Source organism: Salminus brasiliensis, chromosome 23 (genome assembly GCF_030463535.1).
Source record: "Salminus brasiliensis chromosome 23, fSalBra1.hap2, whole genome shotgun sequence".
In the NCBI taxonomy this organism is placed as follows: domain Eukaryota; kingdom Metazoa; phylum Chordata; class Actinopteri; order Characiformes; family Bryconidae; genus Salminus; species Salminus brasiliensis.
Genome location: NC_132900.1, coordinates 32,238,512 through 32,262,348, shown reverse-complemented (window position 1 = coordinate 32,262,348; position 23,837 = coordinate 32,238,512). Strand labels below are relative to the sequence as shown.

Sequence of the window (23,837 nt, the reverse complement as noted above, 5' to 3'; positions counted from 1 at the left end):
ACTGGATGGAGCTCCACCACAGCTCCTCCACTGCTCCACAGCTCAATGCTGGGGGGCTTTATACCCCTCTACTAGCCCACGCCTGACATTAGGCAGCATGGTGCCAATAGGGTCATGATGTTTGGAGAGTCCTATTCTATTGGCAGTACTTCTTCTCTTCAGGGACTAGAGAAGCTGTGTGTGCGCATTTGCACATCTGTGTCAGCAGTGGTTTCAACAATGTCCACCAACATTTGGAGCAGGTGTCCCAATACTTTTGTCGATATATTTTAGCAAGCAAATATAAAAGCAAAAAAAAAAACCTTTTGCATATCATATCATATCATCACTGCAAAAAACTTGCATCTCCAAAACATCAGCTTTATAGGGGAAGGTGTTGAGTGTTAATGTCAGTGTGAGATGTTATGTTTGATTCACCAGCTTATATTTCCAGGCAGCCTGCAGTGTAGAGTGTGTGTGTGTGTTAGGTGGGGGTGGAGGCAGTTAGCCACTGCGCAGAAGCACATGGGTGGGCTCGGCAGGAAGTAATGATGTCACAGAGAGAGAGGCAGCTGGAGGGAGGGGAGAGAGAGAGAGAGAGAGAGAGAGAGAGAGAGAGAGAGAGAGAGAGACAGAGAGAGAGAGAGACAGAGAGAGAGAGAGAGGGGAACAGAGAGGAGGGAGGAGAGAGAGAGAGAGAGAGAGAGAGCAGTATGACATGCTTTCAGAGATGAGCTAAGCCTTTGGGGGGCGTGGTCACCGCCTCTTCCCTCTTGGCTGCCGGCTCTGTTGTGTTTGTGTGACGCCGCCGATCTGCCTTTAGCTAGAATGAGCTCGACACGTTAGCCGCGCAGCCCAGCCGCTGTCATGGTGGGGGATTTGTTTTTCTGGGGATTTTGCTGTCTGAAACTGTGGAAGAGGGACAAGAAGGTAAGATGGCTGTTTCTTCATTCTGCCTGTCTGCAGCAGACCTGTCGAGAGCCAGAGCACAGAGCTTTCCCACTGAGCGCTCTGCCTCCCTCTCCCATTAACTATTCATGCTGGACACATGGATCAGAAAAGGTGGTCTGATATACTGAATCTGGAGAAGCATGGAAATGAGCTTACCATCAGCTTCTATGAGATTGATTTATTTATTTGTTTATAATATATATATATTTATTTATATTTATATAATATATATATATGTATGTGACAAATTTATCAATCTCTCTCTCTCTCTATATATATATATATATATAAATATATAAAACATATTATGACGTGTTTTTTTAAACAAGGTTCCTGAAATATGACGCATGAGATTTGCTGGTTCTCTGGTTCTTCGTGCTGATGGATTTAGGGCATGTCTTGAAATATTTAAAGATTCTCCAAATCCTTTAATCCAGGATTAAAAAGATGCCAACTTCAGAATTCTGTTTCTTTTATATTCTGCCAAGATGCTAATTATCCACCAGGGCATGGTCTGGGTTTTGGGTCAGGGGGACCAGAGTCTATAAATGGCCCACTTGCCTTCAGAAAACAAGGGGTGCTCCTACAGATCTTGACCTGATTGTGCTCACTTGTCTGATCATGTTAGCCACGCTCCACTAGAGGAGGCCTTGGACTGGACTGGGCCTGCTGTGGGTTTTTTATTTCCGATGTCAACATTAGATCTTCTGTTTAGCGCTGACACGGCTTCTCTTGAATTGTTGTTATATTTTGCCTGAATCTTCCCTCCTATAAAAACAGCATTAGAGGAATGACATCATCGCTCTAAAACCTCGTATTCCATCATCATCTCTTTGGAAGTTTAGCGTACTCAGGTTCTTATATACTTAGCAGATGTGGAGAGCATGTAATTACATATACTCAGGTACGTCAGGTACTCGCCGGTTTTCATGGATTTATGCTTTATTAATAGCTTTAGATTATTGTGAGTCCAAATCACAACAGAGTGGAACATATATTTCTATAGAGATATTTAGTTAGATTTGTGATCTATCTGTGCATAAATAAGTCCAAACATCCACTAAATGTATTCAGTTTCTCTTTTATTCCACTATGTAGCAGCTGTATCTTAGCCTGGCTAACTTTCCCTGTGAGAGGCCAAAATGCCTTAAGGAATCTGTGTTAATTCTATGGTAAATTCACAGAATTACACAATATAGTGATCAAATACACTGATGAAAAAGATAGAAATGGTACAAAAAGAGAAATAATGTCTAGTTAATTAATAATGTCTGTCAAAAAGATGAATAAATGGCACTGCCTTTTCTTTTTTTAATTGTTCCATTACCTCCAGCTTTACCTACTGCATTACCTCCAGCTTTACCTCCAGCATTACCTCCAGCATTACCTCCAGCTTTACCTACTGCATTACCTCCAGCTTTACCTCCAGCATTACCTCCAGCTTTACCTACTGCATTACCTCCAGCTTTACCTCCAGCATTACCTCCAGCATTACCTCCAGCATTACCTCCAGCTTTACCTACAGCATTACCTCCAGCATTACCTCCAGCATTACCTCCAGCTTTACCTACAGCATTAGCGTAGACTCTACCAGCTGCACTAACTGCAGTTCCTATCCTGAGATGCTGGATGCTCTTCAGAAGGTTCGCTGCAGTTCCTCAGTAATTAAGTAGCTCACTGGCCTGCTTCTTCTGTACTCCTACGCGAGTTGCTGTTGGTACCTCTATTTGACTCATTTCACAGAAGTAACACAGAAGTAGCAGTGCTATTACTGGACAGTGGGTTCTGGCTGCTCTGCCCACCTCTGGTCCTCAGCCACATGTCTAGACAGTCACAGGTTAACCCTACTGCTGCCATGCTAAATTTCGTAGCATCCAGCTTTGAGGAATTTCATGATGAGCTCACTAGCTCAGCAGAATTTATCGGTGGGGCTGACGTCACGTCTGGTGTTCACAGCTGCTAATGATAATTCAGGGAGTCGAGCACATGATCTCGCTGCATTAGCCTCAGTCTAAAAGTCCATATGGAAAAACTCACCACCGACACATGACTAATGCAGCGGCCCTGAGCGGATAGGTAGATGACTGGGCAGTGTGTATCACAGCTGCGACTGATAGAGCTAAGATAAATAGAAGCTGTACCTCTCTAGACTAACCCATCCACCCCCCACCACCACCCCCCCGCTGTGGGAAGTTTTAATGACAAAGAGGGGCAGCCCACCTCTCAGACCCCCGTTCTACTGGGAGAGGTCATAAATAACCAGCACCTAGCCCATGAATAAAAGGAGGACCTTAAACAGCTGTATCAAATTCTCTGGAGTCATAAATACCTCATTGTTTCTTGTGGAACAGCAGTTAGTTTTGATGGAAAGTCGCCAGCAGGGAATCAGGAAGATCTCGCTGTGCTGTCTGTACCGTCACTGTGAAGCAGCGATGGAGAGATAGCTGATTGAACTGAACTGGGCTTTATGACCGGGCTTTCCTGTCAGTCGTCATTCCTTCTGTCTGTCAGATCTCAGCTGGTGATTACAGCAACATTTAGGCCAGGTATTAATTATTAGTGCTGTAATAAATAAAAACAATAAATACAAACTAAAATGCACAGTTTAGACTATTGATGCTTTAGTAACAAATCACTGAATCACTGAATTCACAGAACAACGTTCAGGCTGCAGAACATTTGCTAGAGTTTGTAGCTAGGGGACAACGTTTGAAATGAAACATTGTAAAAGAATATATATCAAATAAAAGTAGATAAAATTCCTTAAAACAGAAATAAGCGAATAAATCATAACATATGTATAATATTAATAATAGAAATATGAATAATATTGCTAGAATAATCTTGAAATGAGAAATATCAGGTATTTAGAAGGAATTTCACTTCTCTAATATATATTTCTGCAGTTAAAGAGTAAAAGCTCATATGAAGGAATCCCAGGAGTCTGATCTACAAAGTCAGGCTGAACATGTCAAACCTCATAATGTTCCCATTCTAACCTCCTCACATCTTTACCAGATGTGTTTCTGCGGGGGACTGACTCTTCCATTGGGTCAAACTGTCCTTTAAATACCCCCTGCCTCCGCCTCATCCAAGCAGACACATGCTTCCTATTTGAACTGTCATAATGTGTCCCGCTACACCGTCCTCCACTTCTGCTGCAGAGAGGAGGCTGGAAGAAGAAAGAGGAATGAGTTTGGGGCGATCACATGAACGCAGGTTTGATCAGAGGCGGTTTAATAACTTTCCAGACGAGGGTTTTTTTATGTGTTTTTCGCAAATAATCATTTCTTTATGGGAATTGAATATGTTGCCATGTGACATGTGAGTGTCTGTGGTGGGATGCGAGAGTATTTCCTGCATGTGGTTTTAATAGAGAAGTTAAAAGATTCCTTCTTGGTTTCTCAGGTTGAGATTACAGGTGGGTTTGCTTGTAGGCAGGGTGGTATTTAGCTACAGAAATGAAACAGTACAGTGGTGGGAATAAAACGCCCTAAAAGACAGTGTGTGTGTGTGTGTGTGTGTGTGTGTGTGTGTGTTTGCTGAGCTGAAACAGAACCCGAAAGCTGATTACTGTAAAATCTAATCTTCATGAGCGGAAGGACGGGCACTGATGTAAACTAATAGATGTTGGGCCTGTTGATAAACTTACCCTGTTCTGTTTTCTTTAATTGACATCACTGACAAATGAAAATAACCTAAATGGACAAAAGTTTTGGGACACCTGCTCATTCTTTGTTTTTTCTGAAATTAAGGGCATTGAAAAGAGTGTCTCTATTGTCCAGGGAAGAAGACGTTGTACTAGACTGTAGAGGAGCATTGCTGTGAGCTGGGATTGCGTTAGTGAAATTAGTGAGGTCAGGATTTTGGATGATGATCACCACCCCACCTCATCATCCTCATCTCCCCAACTCATCCCAAAAGTACTGGATGGAGCTCCTCCACCATCATTCCAGAGAACACAGTTCCTCCACTGCTCCACAGCTCCTCAATGCTGGGGGGCTTTATACCCCTCTAGCCCACGCCTGGTATTATTAGGCAGCATGGAGCCAATAGGGTCATGATGTTTATCTGAGTCCTATTCTATTGGCAGTACTTCTTCTCTACAAGGACTAGACAAGCTGTGTGTGTGCATTTGCACATCTGTGTCAGCAACGAGTGCCACCTAAAGTAGCTGAATGGATTCATTAGAAGGAGTGTCCAGTAAACTGAAAGGTATAGAAGCGAGAGGAAGACAGAGCTGCTGTCCTGTGTGTTGTGTTACAGGCTCCTGCTGACGGGCACATTGCTTCAGTTTAGTGTCCTCATAACCTTCCTCTGCCCTTATAGTGCTCAGTAGACAGCGGCTCATTTGCTGGAGTGCTCTCAGCCGCGTGGGATGTTGCTGTTTCCTCGGTGGGCGGCAGCAGGCTGTGTTTTCCTATACAGAAGTGGTCTGCAAGCTGTGTTCCGTCCAGCCGCTCCTGTGTTCGTGACTGGACAGTTGTTCCTCTTACCACCAGCGTTGGTTGGTTTCAGAATCGTGAGGGGGGTCGACAAATGGTGCCTCCTGTGGAGGTGTGTGATGGCGTCACGGTTGTTTCCCCTGGCCTCTTGCTGTGGTTTCCACATTTACTACACCACCAGTCACACATTAGGGTGGAGGAAAATCTTTCAGGGTGGCTGTTGAATCACAAAGAGCATGTTTCTTATCGTCACTGTCACACAAAAACCTCGTATCTCCAAAAATATCAACTTTACAGGAGAAGATTTTATTCCAGGTCATGTTGGAGCATTTCTATTGGTCCATTCATTATAAAATTCTGATACAGTATAAAGAACAACTGCCTGATTCACTTTATGGAGAAAATCTGTAAATAATATCGTTATTGTTTTTTTACTTCTATTATTTATATTGTGTATATATTGGTCATTTATCTACGTTTTTGCGTCTTGTGTCTTGCTATCCCTTTTCTGCTGTAACACTGAGAATTTTCCCACTGTGGGACTAATAAAGGATTATCTGATCTTAAAAGTGAAAAACTATAATGGAGATACAAGTTTTTTTTTTTTGTTTTTTTTTTGGTGACAGCAATGTTATGTTAATGCTTTGATTTTCAGTTTATCAGAACCTTAAACAGTATACACAGTTAATAGAGTTCATTGAGGAGCTAGAACTAGGGGTTCTTCCATTTGAACCTGTGAAGGAACCTCTTAAGGTGTTTTGAGGAACCTTTAAGGAACCGTTTTTTTTTTTAAACCTTTTCTTGAAAGTTCCTCAAAGCAGTTTTAACAGTTTTAAAATGAGGAACCTCCAAAAGGTTAGGACGTCATGGCGGGGGGTTTCAGTAGGCCTGAGTTGTAGGCTGAACTCAAAGCAGCCGATTGGATCATTCAGGCTATTTATTGGTTTTGAGTGTGTATTAATGCAAATTAACATACTGAAGCGCACACACACACACACACACACACACACACACACACACTGCCACGCTTACTTGAAAACCCCCCAGCCACGACATCCTAAGTACGGGGGATACCCCCAGTGTCCCCAGTGTCCCCAGTGTCCTCTTTACTGAAAACAGAAATATGGTCACTCTAGCACTTGGATCAGACGTTTTTAGGATGATGATCAGCACACATTCAGCCACACTGACTGGCTCCGTATGTCCACACAGCTGTGGACATACGGCTGTATACCTCGCACTGCTGCACATGGTCTGATTTTACACAGGAAGCCCATTACAGACCGCTATGTGATTATAGAGCGTGTGACTATTGAGACTGGCCTTATAGCTCCGGTACACAGCTGAAGAATGTCTAACTGATCGATAGATTTGGACAAATATTGATTGATGACAAACTATTTCCTTAAAAGCCTTGAGCTCATGCCTGTGATCATTGACTGGTTAGTTTGCTAGTCATTGACCCATTGATGATGTCATTTGGGTTCTTATTTGAGGACATTTCTTAAAGCAAACCAATCTGGAGCGTTATCACCACTCTTAGCACAAAGCCGGTTCTTTGTTCACTGAAAACCGCATTGGCTTCATTATCGTACTGCAGTCCGATGCTCTGTGATTGGAACAGGGTCAAATGCTGAGCAGCTGATTGTGAAACTATGCTGTTGATTTCATACTCCATTACCCAGAACTGCGGATGAATGCAGGTCACTGTTACCTCTCCTGTTTATTCCACAAGAGGAGTGATTCAGTATTCTCGAGGCTGTGTGTGTGTGTGTGTGTGTGTGTGTGTGGGGGGTGAAAGCCTGTCCAAAAGCCCATTGAGCCTGAGGTTCCTTCTGAACGCAGAGTCATTTTTCTGAAATGCGTCCAGGAGGGATGAGCTTGCTGACTCATACTTGCTGTTCTGAGATGAGCCATTTTAGCTCAGGCTCAGCGGGACCCCCTGCATTCTGTCTGTTTTTACAGCATAATGGTTTTTTCATATAGGCCTTGTTCCGTGTCTCTCCCATTGGCTCATTATATACATAATGTAGCCCAGTGTTGTGGAAGGTCGTAGGTTGCATCAATGGCAGGTTTCTGTGGATATATTATATATGTTTTTTCCCAAACTTTAGTGAACTATAAAAATTAGACATACCTGATTAAAAAATCTGAAGAAAAACTGCACTGAAAAATATAAAACATGAATAAATATTTGCTGTTATGTGCATCAATTAGAGGAATTTACAGTATGTGGTATTGTTATGCAAATTGACGACTAATCACTTCCAATTCATTGAGAAGATAAATTAAAATTATTTTCTTTAAATCAAGTAACGAATTGAATCGATAAGCTGTGACAGCCCTAGTTTGTGTCCTTTCTTGAGGGAGTTTACTAATTGGCCTCATTATTAAATAACAGGTTCCTGATGACGGGTCGCGTAGGTTGAATAGCGATGCTGGCCGAGCTCAGTAACCGGCTGGACGACAGAGGCTTCAGCAGACTGACTTTGTTGCTAAGCATATCCCAAAGGGGCAGTGGCCGCCTGGCTGCCGGAGTTTCCATAGTAACTTCCCTCAGAGCTTAGCGACGGTGTTGAGAGATGAGCATTGATTTTCGTATGTAGAGCAGCCCAGCTGTGCTGACCACTTGATTCTAAAGGTCAGGCTAAGGCCTTACATCTGCCCTGTGTTTTCCTAATTAGGTTCTGTTGGAATTAAGCTGCTGGAATTTTGGGGGCGAGTGAATTAAAGGTGAATAGAGATTCAGAGCGGGGTTTGGTGTGAAATTGTGCTTCACTGTTGAGAAACTGTGCAGACTCTGAACCAGGGGTCGCATGTTATCTGGGTCGCAGTGTAAAATGCTGTCTTCCTGCAGTTTCCCGCCACACACTCAGTCTTGGGCTTCTTGCTGTCTTTGCATCGCAGGTTGCAGGAGAACAGAAGTATCACCCGGAGTGTTTCACCTGCCTGAATTGCCGGACCTTCATCGGAGATGGGGACACTTATGCTTTGGTGGAGAGGTCAAAGCTCTACTGGTGAGTTGAAGCAGCATTAGAACGGCCTGAAGCCTCATTCCCAATATCTGAATTCAATCCCCATTAAATTAAACCCCCTCCTCTGTTTGAGGTGAAAGAGGATTTCCATTGCACTTTAGTGTCCATATGACTCTGCCTTCGCCAGAATGCTCCCAAGCGCACTGAAAAAAGATACACTTTATTAGAGATGGGCAGTAATCTTCAATTCTCATTCTTATTCTGTGAATGTTTCCCCACCGTGGGCTGAGGTAATGTCCCCTTAAAAGCTCACTGCTGCATACTACTGCAAAATGCAAGCACCATGTAGGAGAACTCAAACACCAAGCTCATTCATTAAAAAGAGTGTCTAGATACTTTTGCACGTATAGTGTGGATTCGCTGGATTTATTGACTGAGCTGCGTTAGTTTGAAATGCTGAACTGCTGCTCAGACCAGGTTGAAATGAGTCACTGTGTAAATTGTTTATAGTATCTAGTCTGTCAACTGATAAAGGATCACTGAAAAGTCAAACAAACCTGAAGAAAGGGAGTGTTGTTTGTTGAACTAGGGAAATTGAGGCTGGTGATGAATGTCACACATGTTTGACCTTTAACTTCTGTGCAAATCTTTTTTTTAATATATGCCATATTCATATATATATATTTAGCTTGTTCTTCAGTTTACTTGTTTTTGCAAGTAAGGACCTGATCAACTATTCTCTGATATTCTCAGGTTTACATTTTACATGGTTTTGCTGTTCTTGTGATCACTGTTGTGCATCCCGGTGATGCTACGACCAAAAACGTCATTATCTGAAACCTGCTGAATGTGTTAGTAGTGAATGATGCACACATTTGAATAAAGTACGCTCAATAAAGCACTTTTATCAGGTTGATGGTAGCTACTAACGTTTGGAATGTAACATTTTTACATTTACATTTATGGCATTTAGCTGATGCTCTTATCCAGAGCGACTTACAAGCTTACTCGTATTACAGAGTAGCCTAAGAAGTAGCCTAACGTGTCGAGGCAGGGAGGGAGCTCTGAGATCTGCGGTGAGTCTCTGCAGCTACTCTGGACTTTCCCTTCCCTGAATACTCTGGTGCTGTCCCTGCTCCACCACACCTGATCCAGTCATTCAGTAGGGACACATGTAGGGATCATATTGATGCACATTGTGATTACAAGTCACTAGATGTAACGTGGTTAAAGAGTGATTTGGTGGCAGATATTGAATAAATACTGAATAATGTTTTGTTTCTGTTGCTTTAAGAGCGACATTTAATACTCGTCTTCACCCTGACAGCGCTCGACTGCATGCCGTCTAAACAAGCTTTCCTCTGTTTTGCTCTTGTCTCCCTCTAGTGGACACTGTTATTACCAGAACATTGTGACCCCAGTGACTCTACCAGACTCGCCCTGCTCCCGCATCCCCCACACGGTCACTCTGGTGTCCATTCCGGCCTCCACTGATGGCAAGCGTGGCTTTTCCCTCTCTATTGACCAGAGCACCAGTCCCAACGGCTACGGTCCTGACCACAACCACACAGTCCGCGTGTCTGAGTGAGTGTGTGTGTGTGTGTATATATATATACTGCTCTAATCAACCCTACTGAATTGATTAATAATGATGTATATATATATTTTTTTATATGATATATATATATATATAAATGGCCATATGTATTCTGTGTGCACTCAGGGTGGATTCTGAGAGTATCAGCCCAGATGTGAAGAACTCCATACATGTTGGTGATCGCATCCTTGAGATCAATGGCACACCCATCCGGAATGTTCCCCTGGATGAGGTACGAATGAAGAATCGGTTTTAAAATTGGATTTTTAAGACCTTCAGAGTATTATGTTTACAGAAAAGTGAAAAACGTAATAATTTATTAAATAATTTATTATTTAATATATTTTTTTTAATTTATCTTCATAAAACAAGATTTTATTTTACGAGTATATTTGCATCATTGCTGTTGGTTAGAGTGCCAGCTTATTGATCACAGGGTTGTGGGTTTGCTAATCGGGTCCTCTAAACTGCCCCTGTTGGTCCCTTGAGCAAGACCCTTAACCCTCTCTGTTTTAGGGGCGCTGTAGCATAGCTGACCCTGCGCTCTGACCCCAGTGTTCTAAATTAAGATATGAGAAGAGAAAAAAATCATAACAATAATTAAGTATAAATGACAAACACATTATTATTATTCATAATAATAATTAAGAAAGAAAGAAATAAAACACAGTTTCATATGACACTAACTGCATGTTTAGCCCTCAGTGTTAAAAACAAAAATAGGGCTTCAGTCAGCTGAGGTAAATGAACTTGCTGGGCCCTTAACCCTGGCTGTAACCTGTGTGCCCCCTTGTGGCCTCTATGTTAGATTGATCTGCTCATTCAAGAGACCAGTCGGCTTCTTCAGCTGACCATTGAGCACGACCCCCATGACCAGGGTGGGTCGGGGGACCATGTGGACGGCCCCAGCCCCCTATCTCAGAAGCCCAGCCCTACCACCCCCATCACACAGCCCCCAAACCAGGACGTGAACAACCTCCGCACCCGCATGATCACGTAAGTCTGACTTCTTCTTTGAATTCATTGTTTAATAAAATGATTCAGTATTAAATATTAATAACAACCACATTATTGACTAATATCTCCTGGTGTGTCTCTGCAGGCGAAGCTACAGTATTGATAAGTCTCCATGCTCCAGTAATGCCGCCTCCCCACTTTCTTTGCGGAAGGACATCGGGCGTTCCGAGTCTCTCCGTGTGGTGACCAACCGCACGCACAGGATCTTCAGGCCCTCTGACCTCATCCACGGAGAGGTGCTGGGCAAGGGCTGTTTTGGCCAGGCTATTAAGGTGCACACAGACACTCTCACACTCTGCATAAAGGCCTGTGGCTGTGGTTTATCTGTTGCTGGAATAGATAGCTGTCATTTACTGATAAGCAGATAAAGAGATTTGCATGAGCTGACAGACGCTTCCGTGACTTCCTCTTTTACGAAGAGTCCGGTTAAGCTGAAAGTAAGGGAGAATCATCTTGACCCTCTTTAGACGTATGGCAATATGTGGTTTAAGGCTGCCAGTAGAGGGCAGCATTCAGGCAAAAATAGACTGACTTCTTCAACCAATAATAATAATAATAATAATGATGATGATTTTATTGCTGAATCTCAATGTATTAAGTTTTATTTAAAAGCATGTATTTATATACCGTGCTTTTAGTTCCATAATCTCTAAGAGGATTATCAAAGCAAAGTAATAAAATTATAACAGCAAATTCCTACAGATTATTTAATATAATGTAAAAAGAGACACAAAAGACTAAACACATGCTGGTCTAAACTAATGTGTTTTTAAACCATATTTTAATAAGTATAGAGCTCGCTTTCCTTCCAGCATTAACATTAATATCTGTTTAAATCTCTGTATTAGTGTCGTATTAATATTAATGCCAGGGTAGCCAGCTGGACATGCGTTGTATTTAATACAGCCTTTACCTAATGTGTACTGAAATACCCCACAAATTATTCTATTTTAAAAATTATATTTCTCCTACATGTAAATCATACAGCAGGACATTTTTTTGCTCTGCAAATGTATGAAGACAGACACACAAGATGCTCACTAGGGGTGTAAGAGAATATTGATACTTATCATATTCTGTTTAGCAATAACCCTAACCACGACCACTAGAGAGCAGTGTTGTCTTCGGATCCCTCTGTTTTGATTGGAAGTTTTTTCAAAAAAGTATAAAAATACTTTTCTTTTACTCAAGGTTTTATTATTTTATGCAGATAATGCTGTGTTTTTATACTATTACAATTTTCCTAAAAATAATGTAAACTGTCACAATCCTCTTGCTCTCAGTATCACAATATAATAAATCGTATCCCCTGTATTATGATATTATTATATTCATATTGTATCGGCAGGTTTCTGCCAACACACAGACCTATTACTCACCAGACAAATTTGTGTGAACAGGTGACCCACAGAGAGACAGGTGAGGTGATGGTGATGAAGGAGCTGATCCGCTTTGACGACGAGACGCAGAGGACCTTCCTTAAGGAGGTGAGGAACTCAGGCCGCAGCTCCATGGCTGACACACAGCAGAGACCAAACACACCTCTGGGCTTTTAGGCTCCCTTCAGAGGAGGAACAAATGGTGTAAAACGAGACGAGGAGAAGCACGAGTTAAATATCGGTGGTGGAATTTGGTACGGGGCCTTTTTCCCTGTTAGAGTCATTTACCGGCCCAGTGCTGCGGAGAGTAGTGACCTGAATAGGACTGGACTCTTCACAGCTTTTCATATTTGGCATTGAGAACTGCAGAGTCGACAGAATGCAGGAAGAGGAAAAAAATACACCGACCTCTACTAACAGATGCACAGCTTTTATTTCCATTCCTGCTCAATTAATACAGCTTTTTAAGAGGCAGATGTGAAAGTCCTACAGCAGCCCGCAGCCGCTGCACCGGCCTGGTCACCTTTCCAGGCACAATTCATAGACTTATAAAGAAAAGTTAATCTGGGGAAAGCTTTTCATCCCCTTTCTCTTCATGCACAAACATGCAGCTGCTAAAGCAGAAAACGAGCAGAAGAGATGAGATCTGCTTCATTCCAGGTGATGGGCGTCTCACTGCTGAATACGTGCTCCAGGTTGCCTGAATAGTGAAGGAAAGGTTCTGCTGTTAGTGATGTTTTGGGCTGAAGTGTTAGGAGTAGTCTTTTAGATTATTGATATTACTGAGCTATGAACTCTCACATATGGTTGATGAATGATAATGTGGAGCATGGAGTCAGCAAATTGTCACAGACATGCAAAAATGGCAATGCCTCATTTCTCTGAGACGGCAGTTTTACAGCAGAAATAAACCTTAACTTTCAATGTAAAAAATATTTTGGAGCTTTTTTATTGGTCTGTTTATCATGAACCTCTAAAAAAAAAACTGCCAAATATTGTAAAGTGCAGCAGGCATTTTCAGATAAATACAAAACAATAAAATAAAATTTAAATCATATTATAAATATTATTAAATATGCATAACTGAAGATAACAAGTATATATACATAGGTTTTTTTGCATAACACTGATGAGATGTATAAAAGTGTATTAGACAATTCTGTGATCTTTCTGGGTGATTTAGCACTGGCAGGTCTAATCTCCCTCCAGAACATCTCTGAGAACAGTGTGAAACAGGGTTGAAGGTTGGTAGCTGTAGTTAAACACAGGCTGGGGGGAACTCTTTCACTGGACCCTCTGAAGTGAGGCATTGTGGGGGAGATGAGGAGGACATTAAAAGACATTAACCTGCTTCCCTTTAGGTGAAAGTGATGAGATGCTTGGACCACCCAAACGTGCTCAAGTTCATCGGGGTTCTCTACAAAGACAAGCGGCTGAACTTCATTGCTGAGTACATCAAAGGAGGAACCCTGAGAGACATCATTAAAAAAATGGTGCGTGCGTGCGTGTGTGTGTGTGTGTGTGTGTGTGTGTGTGTGTGTGTGTGTGTGTGTGTGTGTGTGTGTGCGCGCGCGCAGAGGGTGTTTGAATGTCATATAGAGCTTTGCTTATCTTCTGTGGTCTATCTTTAATGCATTACAAATCCTGTGCATGCTGTATGACTGTGTATAAATAGAACTTATGTATAGAGTCATGCAAAAGTTTGAGCACCCCTGGTTTAAAAAATCTGTTATTTATTTTCAGATAAATCATTTTTCTTTAATATTTTGAGCAAGATTACTGTTACTGTTTTTTTTTTTAATAACAACAAAGGAAACGCAACAAAGCAAATGTTTGGGCACCTTGCATGGTCAGTATTTAGGAACCCATTTGACATGACTTTAATGATCAGGTTTAGGTCGGAGGACCTCTTGAGGTCCATTGTGGATTTTTTTTATGTACCAAATTTGTTGGTTAAATTTTCCCCTTATTTCCCCAATTTGGTTCTGCCAGTTAACCCACCCCCACACAAATTGTACAACATTAAAAACATCTTTATATTTTTTGGAGATCAGTTCATCTTCTGCTTTCTGATCTGTTCACAGTAACAGGAATTGAGACCTATAATCTCTATAATCAGTATGATTGTGACCATTAAAACACTTTATAATGCAATGATAAAAACATTGCCGTCTTAATATTCCTTCTTGAATGTGTCTCATTCATGTGTGCAGGACAGCAACTATCCTTGGATTCAGAGGGTGAGCTTTGCCAAGGACATTGCCTCTGGAATGGTGAGTGTGTCCCAGAGAGCTTTTCTTGAATACCACAGCCTGTGTCCAAAACAACTGTGTTTACAGCGTTAAGCTCTATTGAGGATCCCCAAGGCAACTGTGGTTCACCAGTACCATGAAGCTCTGCGTATTTCTGCCTACACTGCCACCTAGTGGCCGACATTTTATTAATCAAAAAGAAAATCAGGCCGGAGCGTTTTCCCATACAAAAATAAAAGCTTGAACTCATGTGGGAATCAGTACATTGGGGGAGCATTCCTCTGACTTGGCACAGCCTTCAGTCCAGCACATGACTTAAAGATTACCACATCTCAAAGGCATATATGGCCAAAACCCAGCACAGGCCCGCTCTGTTGAAGCAGGCGTTCTCTGGCTCTGTTGCACAATGTGTGACTGTGTGTTTTGTATTTCTCAGGCTTACCTGCATTCCATGAACATCATCCATCGTGACCTAAACTCACACAACTGTTTGGTTGGAGAGGTGAGCATCATTGTTTGTTGGGGTGAGGCTGTCACACCTGTCCTCCAGGCATCATAGTTTTGGCTCAGGTTGGGAATGAGGCAGTTTAGCTTCATAGCAGACACACAGTAAACACACAGTAAACACACAGTAAAGTCTTTATACTGAAACAATAGAGAGTCTTTCTATGAACACACGGCCCAGGTTAGCAATACACTGTATGGACAAAAGTATTGGGACACCTGCTCATTCATCCTACTTCGGTTGGAGTAACTGTCTCTACTGTCCAGGGAAGAGGATTTTCTACAAGATTTTGGAGAAGCATTGCTGTGAGGATTTGATTGTATTCAACTCCTTAACTCATCCCAAAAGTACTGGATGGAGCCACCATTCCAGGGAACACAGTTCAATGCTGGGGGGCTTTATACCCCTCTACTAACCCACGCCTGGCATTAGGCAGCATGGTGACGATAGGTTCATGATGTTGATCTGCTCCAGAGAGTCCTATTCTATTGGCAGTACTTCTTCTCTACAGGGACTAGACAAGCTGTGTGTGCATTTGCACATATGTGTCAGCAATAGGCGCAGCATTTAATTAGAACTTAGATATCACCAATTAGCCAGGGCATGTTTCTTCAGCTGTGCACTCACGCTGCTGTACGACTGTAAGAGATTTAGATAGCTACTAATAGCAACGTCTCAGTTTCCAGTTTTATATTTAATATTATCTCTCCTCTCTCAGAACAACAGCGTGGTGGTGGCGGACTTTGGCCTGTCTCGGCTCATGGTCGAGGACAAGAACCAGGACAAGCTAGGGAAGATCCAGGGAATGAAGAAGCCGGACAGGAGGAAGAGGTACACGGTGGTGGGCAACCCCTACTGGATGGCTCCGGAAATGATTCACGGTCAGTGTCTGCTTTCTGTTCCTTCCCTTTAACAATTATTAAAGGTCTGGAGTTGTTATTGTTATTATGCCAGACTATTTAAATGGAACTGAGATGTGTAATAAATTACATTCATGTTTTATAACACATGGTATTGCTTCATTTGAATATTCAGCGTTTATCTGTTTATATTAATGTAAAAAGTCTTAATACTGCTACAGTATTATACGTTCATCAAATATCAAATCCAAAACATTTCCTCTAATCAAGTTTAAGACCTCTTCTACTTACAAACACAAATGTTCTGGACTGAAAGTTTAGAATCTGTATTTTCCACATGATCTTAATGTGTTAAATAGATAGTTGAAACAATAGAAAATAATGATTTCATTTAATTTCTATTCTTTATCCAGATGTATCCTAGTCTTTGAGAAATATGGAATTTGGCTGACAGTATTTCTTGGGTCAAATTAATTTTAAACTTTTACAACAGTTTTAACTGTAACTTCCTGTCTGATGCCCCTGTGTTTGCTCTGGCTGATCTGCCCACAGGAAAAAGCTACGACGAGAAAGTGGACATCTTTTCCTTTGGCATCATGCTGTGCGAGGTGAGTTCTCCAGAACAGATCTGTGGGAATAATCATGGGCCTGCCTCACTGTTTCTCTCTCTCTCTCTCTCCCTCTCCCTCTCCCTCTCCCTCTCCCTCTCTCTCTCCACACAAAGTCTTACAGAGTAGCTTTTAACGGGAGTCACCAGCATGGGAACCATGGCTGCCTCCTTTAGCCTCCCTGGCTGAACTTCACTGTAAAAGGGTCCTAAATTACCCCGTGGCCGCCACAACTGGGTCATTACTAAAGTGTTTCCAGGGCCTGTATTTAGAGAGGAAGCTTCCCTGCATGTGTTCATTGACTAGAAGCTGGTGCTGGAAGTGGCTTTTACTGTCTGCTGTTATTTAGAGGAAGAGTTTAATGAACACAGTTTCTCACCTGTTCAGCCAGGAGCCACTTCTGTGTTTCATAGGTTTGCACTGAAGCTACACACACCTGCCTCAGATCACACTGAACTGTTAAGTGCTCCAGACTTATCAGACATTCTATTATTTATAGAACTGGACAAAAAATGTGTGGCATACATAACAGTATTAGCAGCTAGAGGTTATATCGATTCACAGTCTCTCTATTAATGGCAATGTTTCTATTTTCAATGTATAATATTGAAACAAAGGTTGTGCTTAGTGGGAACCAGCTAGCTACAAATATCTACAAGTTATTAATAATGAATAATAATAGTTAATAATAATGAATAATACAAGCCACAAACTAACAGACTAGCTAGTCATGCTCTTCAGTGTGGTGGGACAGATACACTGTGATACAATAAAATGTGCATTATAATATACATAATAAAATATATATGCTCTACATTACATATAACATAACATATGCATTGTATTATATTGTTCTATATATGTGTCTGAATATTGTTCAGCCAGCGTGATGCCTGAAGTTTAAGATCGGTTTCATAAGCTTTCATTACCTTTTTGCCCTTTTTACCAAACATACGTCCATTCCTATAGATTACAGTATAAATGACCATTCTACTGGACATCAGCGCTGCTTATACCAACAGTCTTGCCTTTGTTCTTTCCAGATCATAGGGCGAGTGAACGCAGACCCAGACTACTTGCCCAGAGCCATGGACTTCGGCCTCAATGTGAAGGGTTTCCTGGAACACTACTACCCTCAGGACTGCCCCTCCTCCTTCTTCCCCATGGCTGTCCTGTGCTGTGACCTGGATGCAGAGAAAAGGTGAGCGCTGCAAGTAGTCATCACATATGTCATCATGTTCTACCCTAGAGTGGCAGCGATAGTTGTGATATGAGATATGAGAACATTAACACATCATCACTGTCACATAAAAACCTTGTATCACCAACATTTTACTTTTAAGTTCATTTAAGATTTTAAGATCATTTCTATTGGTCTATGCATCATGAAATTCTGATACAGCATAAAAAACAACTGCCAGATTCACATTATGGAGAAAAACAGTACAAATGGAGATACAGGGGTTGTACATGACAGTGACATTATGTTCAGAGAGACAGTCCACAGTGTAGTAGTTTTAGGGCTACTGCTGAACAAGCCTGCAGTTAAGCTGTGGGAATATTGGGAGCATTATTTAAACTACTGTACAGTTATAAAACCACACGCTGAATTTTACAGTGAAAAATCCAAATGAGGAAAACACGTATCAGACAGCGCTTCTCTCTCCTAGGCCTTCTTTCGCCAAGCTCGAGGAATGGCTGGAGAATCTGAAGATGCACTTGGAGATGCGGCTCCCTCTGGTGTCGGAGCTGGAGCAGGTTCACCGAGACTTCTGGCAGAAGCACCCGCCCGGCGAGAACAGGCTGCCCACTCACAGAGAGCAGCCCGAGTAGCCGGTCAGGGTTTGAGCAGATGGTGTTTTCGTTCAGAAAGCCGAAGACCCTGCTGGCTAAAGGCGGAAAGCTTTTGGGCAGTGGCACCATTCCATGGTGTACTGGCCTACTGCAAGGTTGTGCCCATGTCAGGAGGTCCAGAAGAAGATTTTGGTTGCCCTGGCAGTGGACTCAGAAGGGGGTTGGTTTTTAAGCAGCATACCCATTTCACTTCCCCTGAAAACCAGGACCATCATTCCTTGCTTTAGCCTCTTCAGCGTCCGATCTCAGTTCCGGTGATCTTCCGTTGTGCGCATCGTGACTTGAATTGAACCCACTGGAGGATTATTGATTATTGATGTCAGCTTTTTCTGAAACTGTGTAGCCATCTACTTTCCATCGCTCACCGACGCTCTTGGTCGAAAGGCAGTTTTAGGCCTCGCTCACAGGGGAGGCCTCTCTGTTTGGAAGTTCTGTGTGTGAGATGTTTACAGGTTCCTCAGCCTCTGCTTGATTTCACTCTGATCTGATTCACTGCTAAATCGTGTGGAAAAAGCTCACAGCTTCAAAATGCCAAAAGGAGCATTTTAAGGGTGTTGTAGTATACAAATCAAACAGTAGAGAAAAGTAGTGCATGTTAGTAGACGCTGTTTCTCTTGCCCTGCTTTTCGTTTTACCCTCAACAGAGCGGCGCTGATTAGGGGTCAGAGCAGATCCCTGTGAGGTCGCCGCCCGTGTGTACAAAATGCTGCCTTTCCGTTTTGTCTCTCGAGCCGAGCCGTGTCCACAGTGTTTTGTCCTCCAGGTACACTCGTCTAAGTTCGGTACTGGATCTGTTTTCTCCTCCACATTCTGAGCAGTCTCGTCTCTCTGTGCACTCGAAGTGAGAAGATTAAGGCCCAAAATGATGTGTATATAGCTGATTATGTTACATATTGTAAATGTTTTAGATCTTGTATATGTACAGATATTATTTTGTATACAGTTATGACATTGCCATATTTTTATTGGGCTACATGTTAAGGCGAAGGACCGGTCCTGCTTACGAGACCTGAGAGGCTTCCTTTTCATGCATCCTGAGAGATACAGCAGGCATAGAAACTGCAGGCGTTTCCTCTATGTCTGTGTGGCGTGAGCGTCAGCTTCCCTCTGCAAATTGAATCACTTTATTTAGCGTCCGGCAGCAGATCAGTAGTATAACACTGAAAGACACCCGAGACATTCTTCAGTACCTCAGGATTAGGTGCTGTTTTGATGTTCCTGTTTGTCCCCAAACCAGTAGGAGGCGGTAGCAGGTTTCCTATGGAGCAATTTTAACACATCTGTGTGTCTCGATAGGGACAATGAAAAGAATAATGCATTGAATTGACTTAATTTAAATGTGTACATCATTTCCACATAAATAAAGTATGAATATATATGAATGATTAATTATAATCTATATTCAGCATTTTTCAAAGTGTTATAATGCACTAAATCATTTTAATGTGTAAATATAAACACATCTGAATCAAGTAAATTCAGTGCTGACACCAAATGTGTTAAACCTCAGAGCAAAGTGTAGGACGGCCTTCTTCTAAGCAGTTGGGAAGGGGTCAGCATTCACGAACTCCAGGGCTGTTGCCAGATTGTTAAAGGAATCCTCCAGAGGTTCAGCCTGTCAGTTTCCACAGACCATAAACGAAATGAAAAGACTGCAGAGAAGTGACAGAAACCTCCAAACACACTGAAATTACCATCAACACAAGGTCAGAGTATTTACTAGTAGGAAGCTCGTTTTCAGAGCTGGGGGCGTGTCAGTTAACCCCTTAAACTCTGCAGAACCACCAGTGGTTTCTGGCCCTGAGAACAGGTTACTGAGCATCAGCACAGGAACACTACAGTCAGAAGTCTCCTATTACTCTCCGACCCTCCTCTACTCTCATGTTTAAAAAGCATTCATGTGGTTTCTAACCACTTCAACAAAAATCAGGTCATCCTTTACTGTATGAGCTCCAAAAATCATAAGCAGGAACTTTCGAGAAGCACTTAAAGGCTGAACTGGTACAGGGGAACTGTCCATATTGCTGTGTGTGGGGACTGACTGTATGGAGTAGAATGTAGAAGGTTGAAGCTGCTGGTAGTTCTCCAGAAACCAGAAGCCCAAAGCCACCTCACTGATGTCCACCTGTATCTCACTATTGTGTGCAACTCCCTATGGGAGACATCCTGTTTACACGAAGCTGCTGGCTGTAAATATGCTAACGTACCTTTGTCAGACCCGACTTTGTCCCTGTATATCTCTCTGTGTATCCTCTTCTGCTGGGGATCAGGCCGTCTCGGCTGGTGTCGGCTCCTCTGCCTCGAGTTCAGCTTTTCTCGTAAGTGAGTGAAAAGGCTGTTATTCTGGAAGTAAACACTCAGAGGAGGACTGTCATGAAAGAATGTGTACAGATAGCGGTCACGGGCCAAGAGATAAAAAAAAAAAAATGAAAGGAATGGAAAAAGAAAAAGCTAAAAAAAAAATAAAAAAAAAAGACACAGCGTCTCTTTCTTTGTACAGAACCACTGTAATCTCTTTTGTACTCTCAAATGATTTTATTTGCACTAAATGGGAAAATGGCCCGAGAGAAAGGGCCGTTTTTCCTTTTCTCCTCTTTTCGGTTGGGTAGAAACGAATGCTGTGCTGATTTCTATACGAATGCAAGTCACTGATGGAGCCTTTCATGAAAAGTTAGTCCTGGGAAAACCTTTCTTCTGAGTAGCAAACCGATAAACGCAAAAGGCCTCAAAACCAGCGGCCGAGGAGTAGCCTGGCCTCAGTCACCATAACACTGCTTAAATGATTTAAAATATAATCTAAATGTCTGATATTTCTCATTTTGAGATTATTGTAGTAATATAATAAGATTCATTAACGTGTTTTTGACTTAATTTTGCTCTTTTATTCTTTTGGCAGATAATTTTGCTCAATTCAAGAAATACAAAGTTCAAAGTTTTTATCAATGAATAAAGCTTAAAACTTAAAAAAATGATCTGCCAGTAAAATAAGACACTTTCAATAAGTTCAAAATGATTTAAAAACAAGTCAAATACGTTAAATAATCGTATAATATTCTTACACCAATGTAAAAATAATATTTAGACTACATTAGGAGTGAAATTTAATATTTCTCTTGCTAAGATTGGTTGCAGTGAAGAGGTTGGTCGTTCCGTAGTGTAGGCATTGTCCTCTATCTACCTTCTCCCTGTGTTACTTTAACAGGTGATGTTCCAGATTGACGGCACTTAACCAGTATTTTTCTTAATGATGAATAAAAAAACACACCTGAGACTTTCTGATCTCACGACAATGGAAGACCTGACTCACTGCAGGTGATCCGGACGTCAGTGTTTCCTGATAATAAATTTGGCTTCTCTTCACATCAGCTGTTTTGGTCATTTCCCAGGAACTCTACTAGACCAGTAGAGCAGTTTAGGTTCCTTAACCTGTCCACATTTGTACTCAGTACAATAAGGCAGGTTTTAGGCTAATTGATTTAGCATATTTTTTAAACCCACTGGTTTTATCCAGAACAGGCTAACAGCTGTTTTGCTGAAACTACAGAAAGCCATATCTTTCCTAGTCAGGAATATTCATCATTCATATTAGCTGATGTGTTCAAATGTTTCATTAAGAAGAGCTTTATAAACATTTTCTCACTGTCAAATAAAATGGAGTTGATTTTCGAACACAAGCTGCAAACTTTCTAAACTAGTTTTTTATTTGTCCGCTTGATGGATGGATTAAAAAGCCTAAAATTATTAGAACTAAAATCTTCAATTCACTTTTTTTTATTTAGTTTTTGTAGATACTATTTTTCTTCCAGTGCAGCTTTGTTTTATTTAATTGTTTCAGCACTTCAGCTCTTCTCCAGGTTTGCTACACAGGGGTGAGGGCCCACGGCCTGTCTGCTGCCTAAAGAAAGATCCTTTGTGAAAGAAGTTTCGTGTCTCGTGGCGACTGCTCCATCGTTCCGTATCACCTTCATTTCACACTCAGCCTGCATTCAGTAAGAGCACTTGTCTTAGATAGTCCAGGTCACGGCATCATCGTCGTTAAGCTGTTAGATAACCCTCGAGTCATTACTGGATATTAGTACTCCACTCAGAGGCCCTCAGTGAATCTCAGCGTGCATGCTCTCCCCCGTTCAGCAGCAACAGGGCGCTACGCTAAAGTGTGCATTTCCGTGCGGGACTGTGGGGGCATGTTATCCTGGGTGTGTTTCACTTTCTTATGTGGACAGATGTTCAGTCGCACGCATGACGACTATGTGAGCTATTTTCTGTGCGAATGCTGCAGCAGTCCCTCTTTGCAAAGGATCGTTTTTACCTCTGAATATTGCTGTGCCTTTGTTTTAAGCTAGCCTTGCCAACGACTCGTAGTGCATTTTGAGATGAATCTTCTTTTTCTGTTTTGGTTGTTTTTTTTTGGTAAATTGATGAAGCCTGATGGATTGATTTTATATCACTGCTGATCTGTTGAAATGAGAGTTCCTCTTGTTCTCTATATTTATATACCTTATTCTCCATATCTCCATTGTCAAGTTTAATATTTACTTTCATGATTTTTGTTCTTTTAATTTAATATTTTTACACAAGCTGTGAATAAAAGAGAAAACAATTCTGCACTTTAAATTCTGGCCGTGAAAAAAATTTGAGAATCCAAGGAGTCGACTATATTTGATTGCAGCTGGAATAAAACTGCCGCTCCTTAACAGTTAAAGTCTGCGTCTGTGTTTTTATTCATGATTTCACATCTGGTCACATGAACAACAGAGGCCCTACCGTGTTGATTGGGGGGTTAGGAATGATTCTAAGGGCCTGTGACTGAAAGGGGCCCTAAAAAATGATTCATTCAGTGTGTTGCTGAATTGTTAGAATGTTGGGGCCCAGTGTAATATGTAGACCCAAAATCCCAGACAGCGCCCCTGGTGACAAATCTGAAAACAACACTGGATTAAAGAGTATAAAAGAGAAAACGGCCAGACCGTATTCCTATTCCTTTAAAATAAGAGACTGATGTTGAAAAAATATACTGTATAAAAATATATATACTCAAAATGTGTGTGATGAGGGTCCCTACAACCCAACTGCATTTGAGACACACTTAAAAAGCATTAGGATTGTAATGGCGTTGCCAGGATACCGCATCATCTCCTATGAGCTAAATCCATCAGATGTAAAAAGTCAGCTTAACGATCAGCTTGGTCAGGCTGGTCAGGCTGATAGACCAGCTAGTCAAACAAAACCATACACTGCACTGGTCAAGAGCTGGTTAACCAGCTGGATCACCAGTATAAGGTATGTTGTATGGCCTGGGTGACCAACTTCTCAACCATCATAGACCAGTTTAGACCCTCTGAAACCAGCTACCTGTCCTGAGCTGGAGTTTTTAACAGGAATGGCTGACCCTGACCTCTGACCCCAGCCTAAGTG

At 41.8% G+C, this 23,837-nt stretch overlaps 1 protein-coding gene across 4 annotated transcripts in view; it reads left to right on the top strand.

Annotated features, from left to right (window-relative positions):
- Window positions 1-23,124, top strand: part of limk1a (LIM domain kinase 1a) — a 57,369-nt gene extending 34,245 nt beyond the window's left edge. For 3 of the 4 annotated variants that reach the window (XM_072668432.1, XM_072668434.1, XM_072668433.1), the window contains 13 exons: window positions 8,283-8,392; window positions 9,737-9,934; window positions 10,074-10,179; window positions 10,756-10,943; window positions 11,050-11,236; window positions 12,365-12,451; window positions 13,705-13,836; window positions 14,557-14,616; window positions 15,032-15,097; window positions 15,819-15,981; window positions 16,513-16,568; window positions 17,612-17,769; window positions 18,239-23,124. In XM_072668432.1, the coding sequence (XP_072524533.1) occupies window positions 8,283-8,392; window positions 9,737-9,934; window positions 10,074-10,179; window positions 10,756-10,943; window positions 11,050-11,236; window positions 12,365-12,451; window positions 13,705-13,836; window positions 14,557-14,616; window positions 15,032-15,097; window positions 15,819-15,981; window positions 16,513-16,568; window positions 17,612-17,769; window positions 18,239-18,401 (1,674 nt within the window). In that variant the 3' untranslated portion in view covers window positions 18,402-23,124. Of the gene's footprint in view, window positions 1-670; window positions 910-8,282; window positions 8,393-9,736; window positions 9,935-10,073; window positions 10,180-10,755; window positions 10,944-11,049; window positions 11,237-12,364; window positions 12,452-13,704; window positions 13,837-14,556; window positions 14,617-15,031; window positions 15,098-15,818; window positions 15,982-16,512; window positions 16,569-17,611; window positions 17,770-18,238 lie in introns of those variants that run through there. The other variant, XM_072668436.1, reaches the window with a different exon arrangement.
- The last annotated feature ends 713 nt before the right edge of the window (window positions 23,125-23,837 follow it).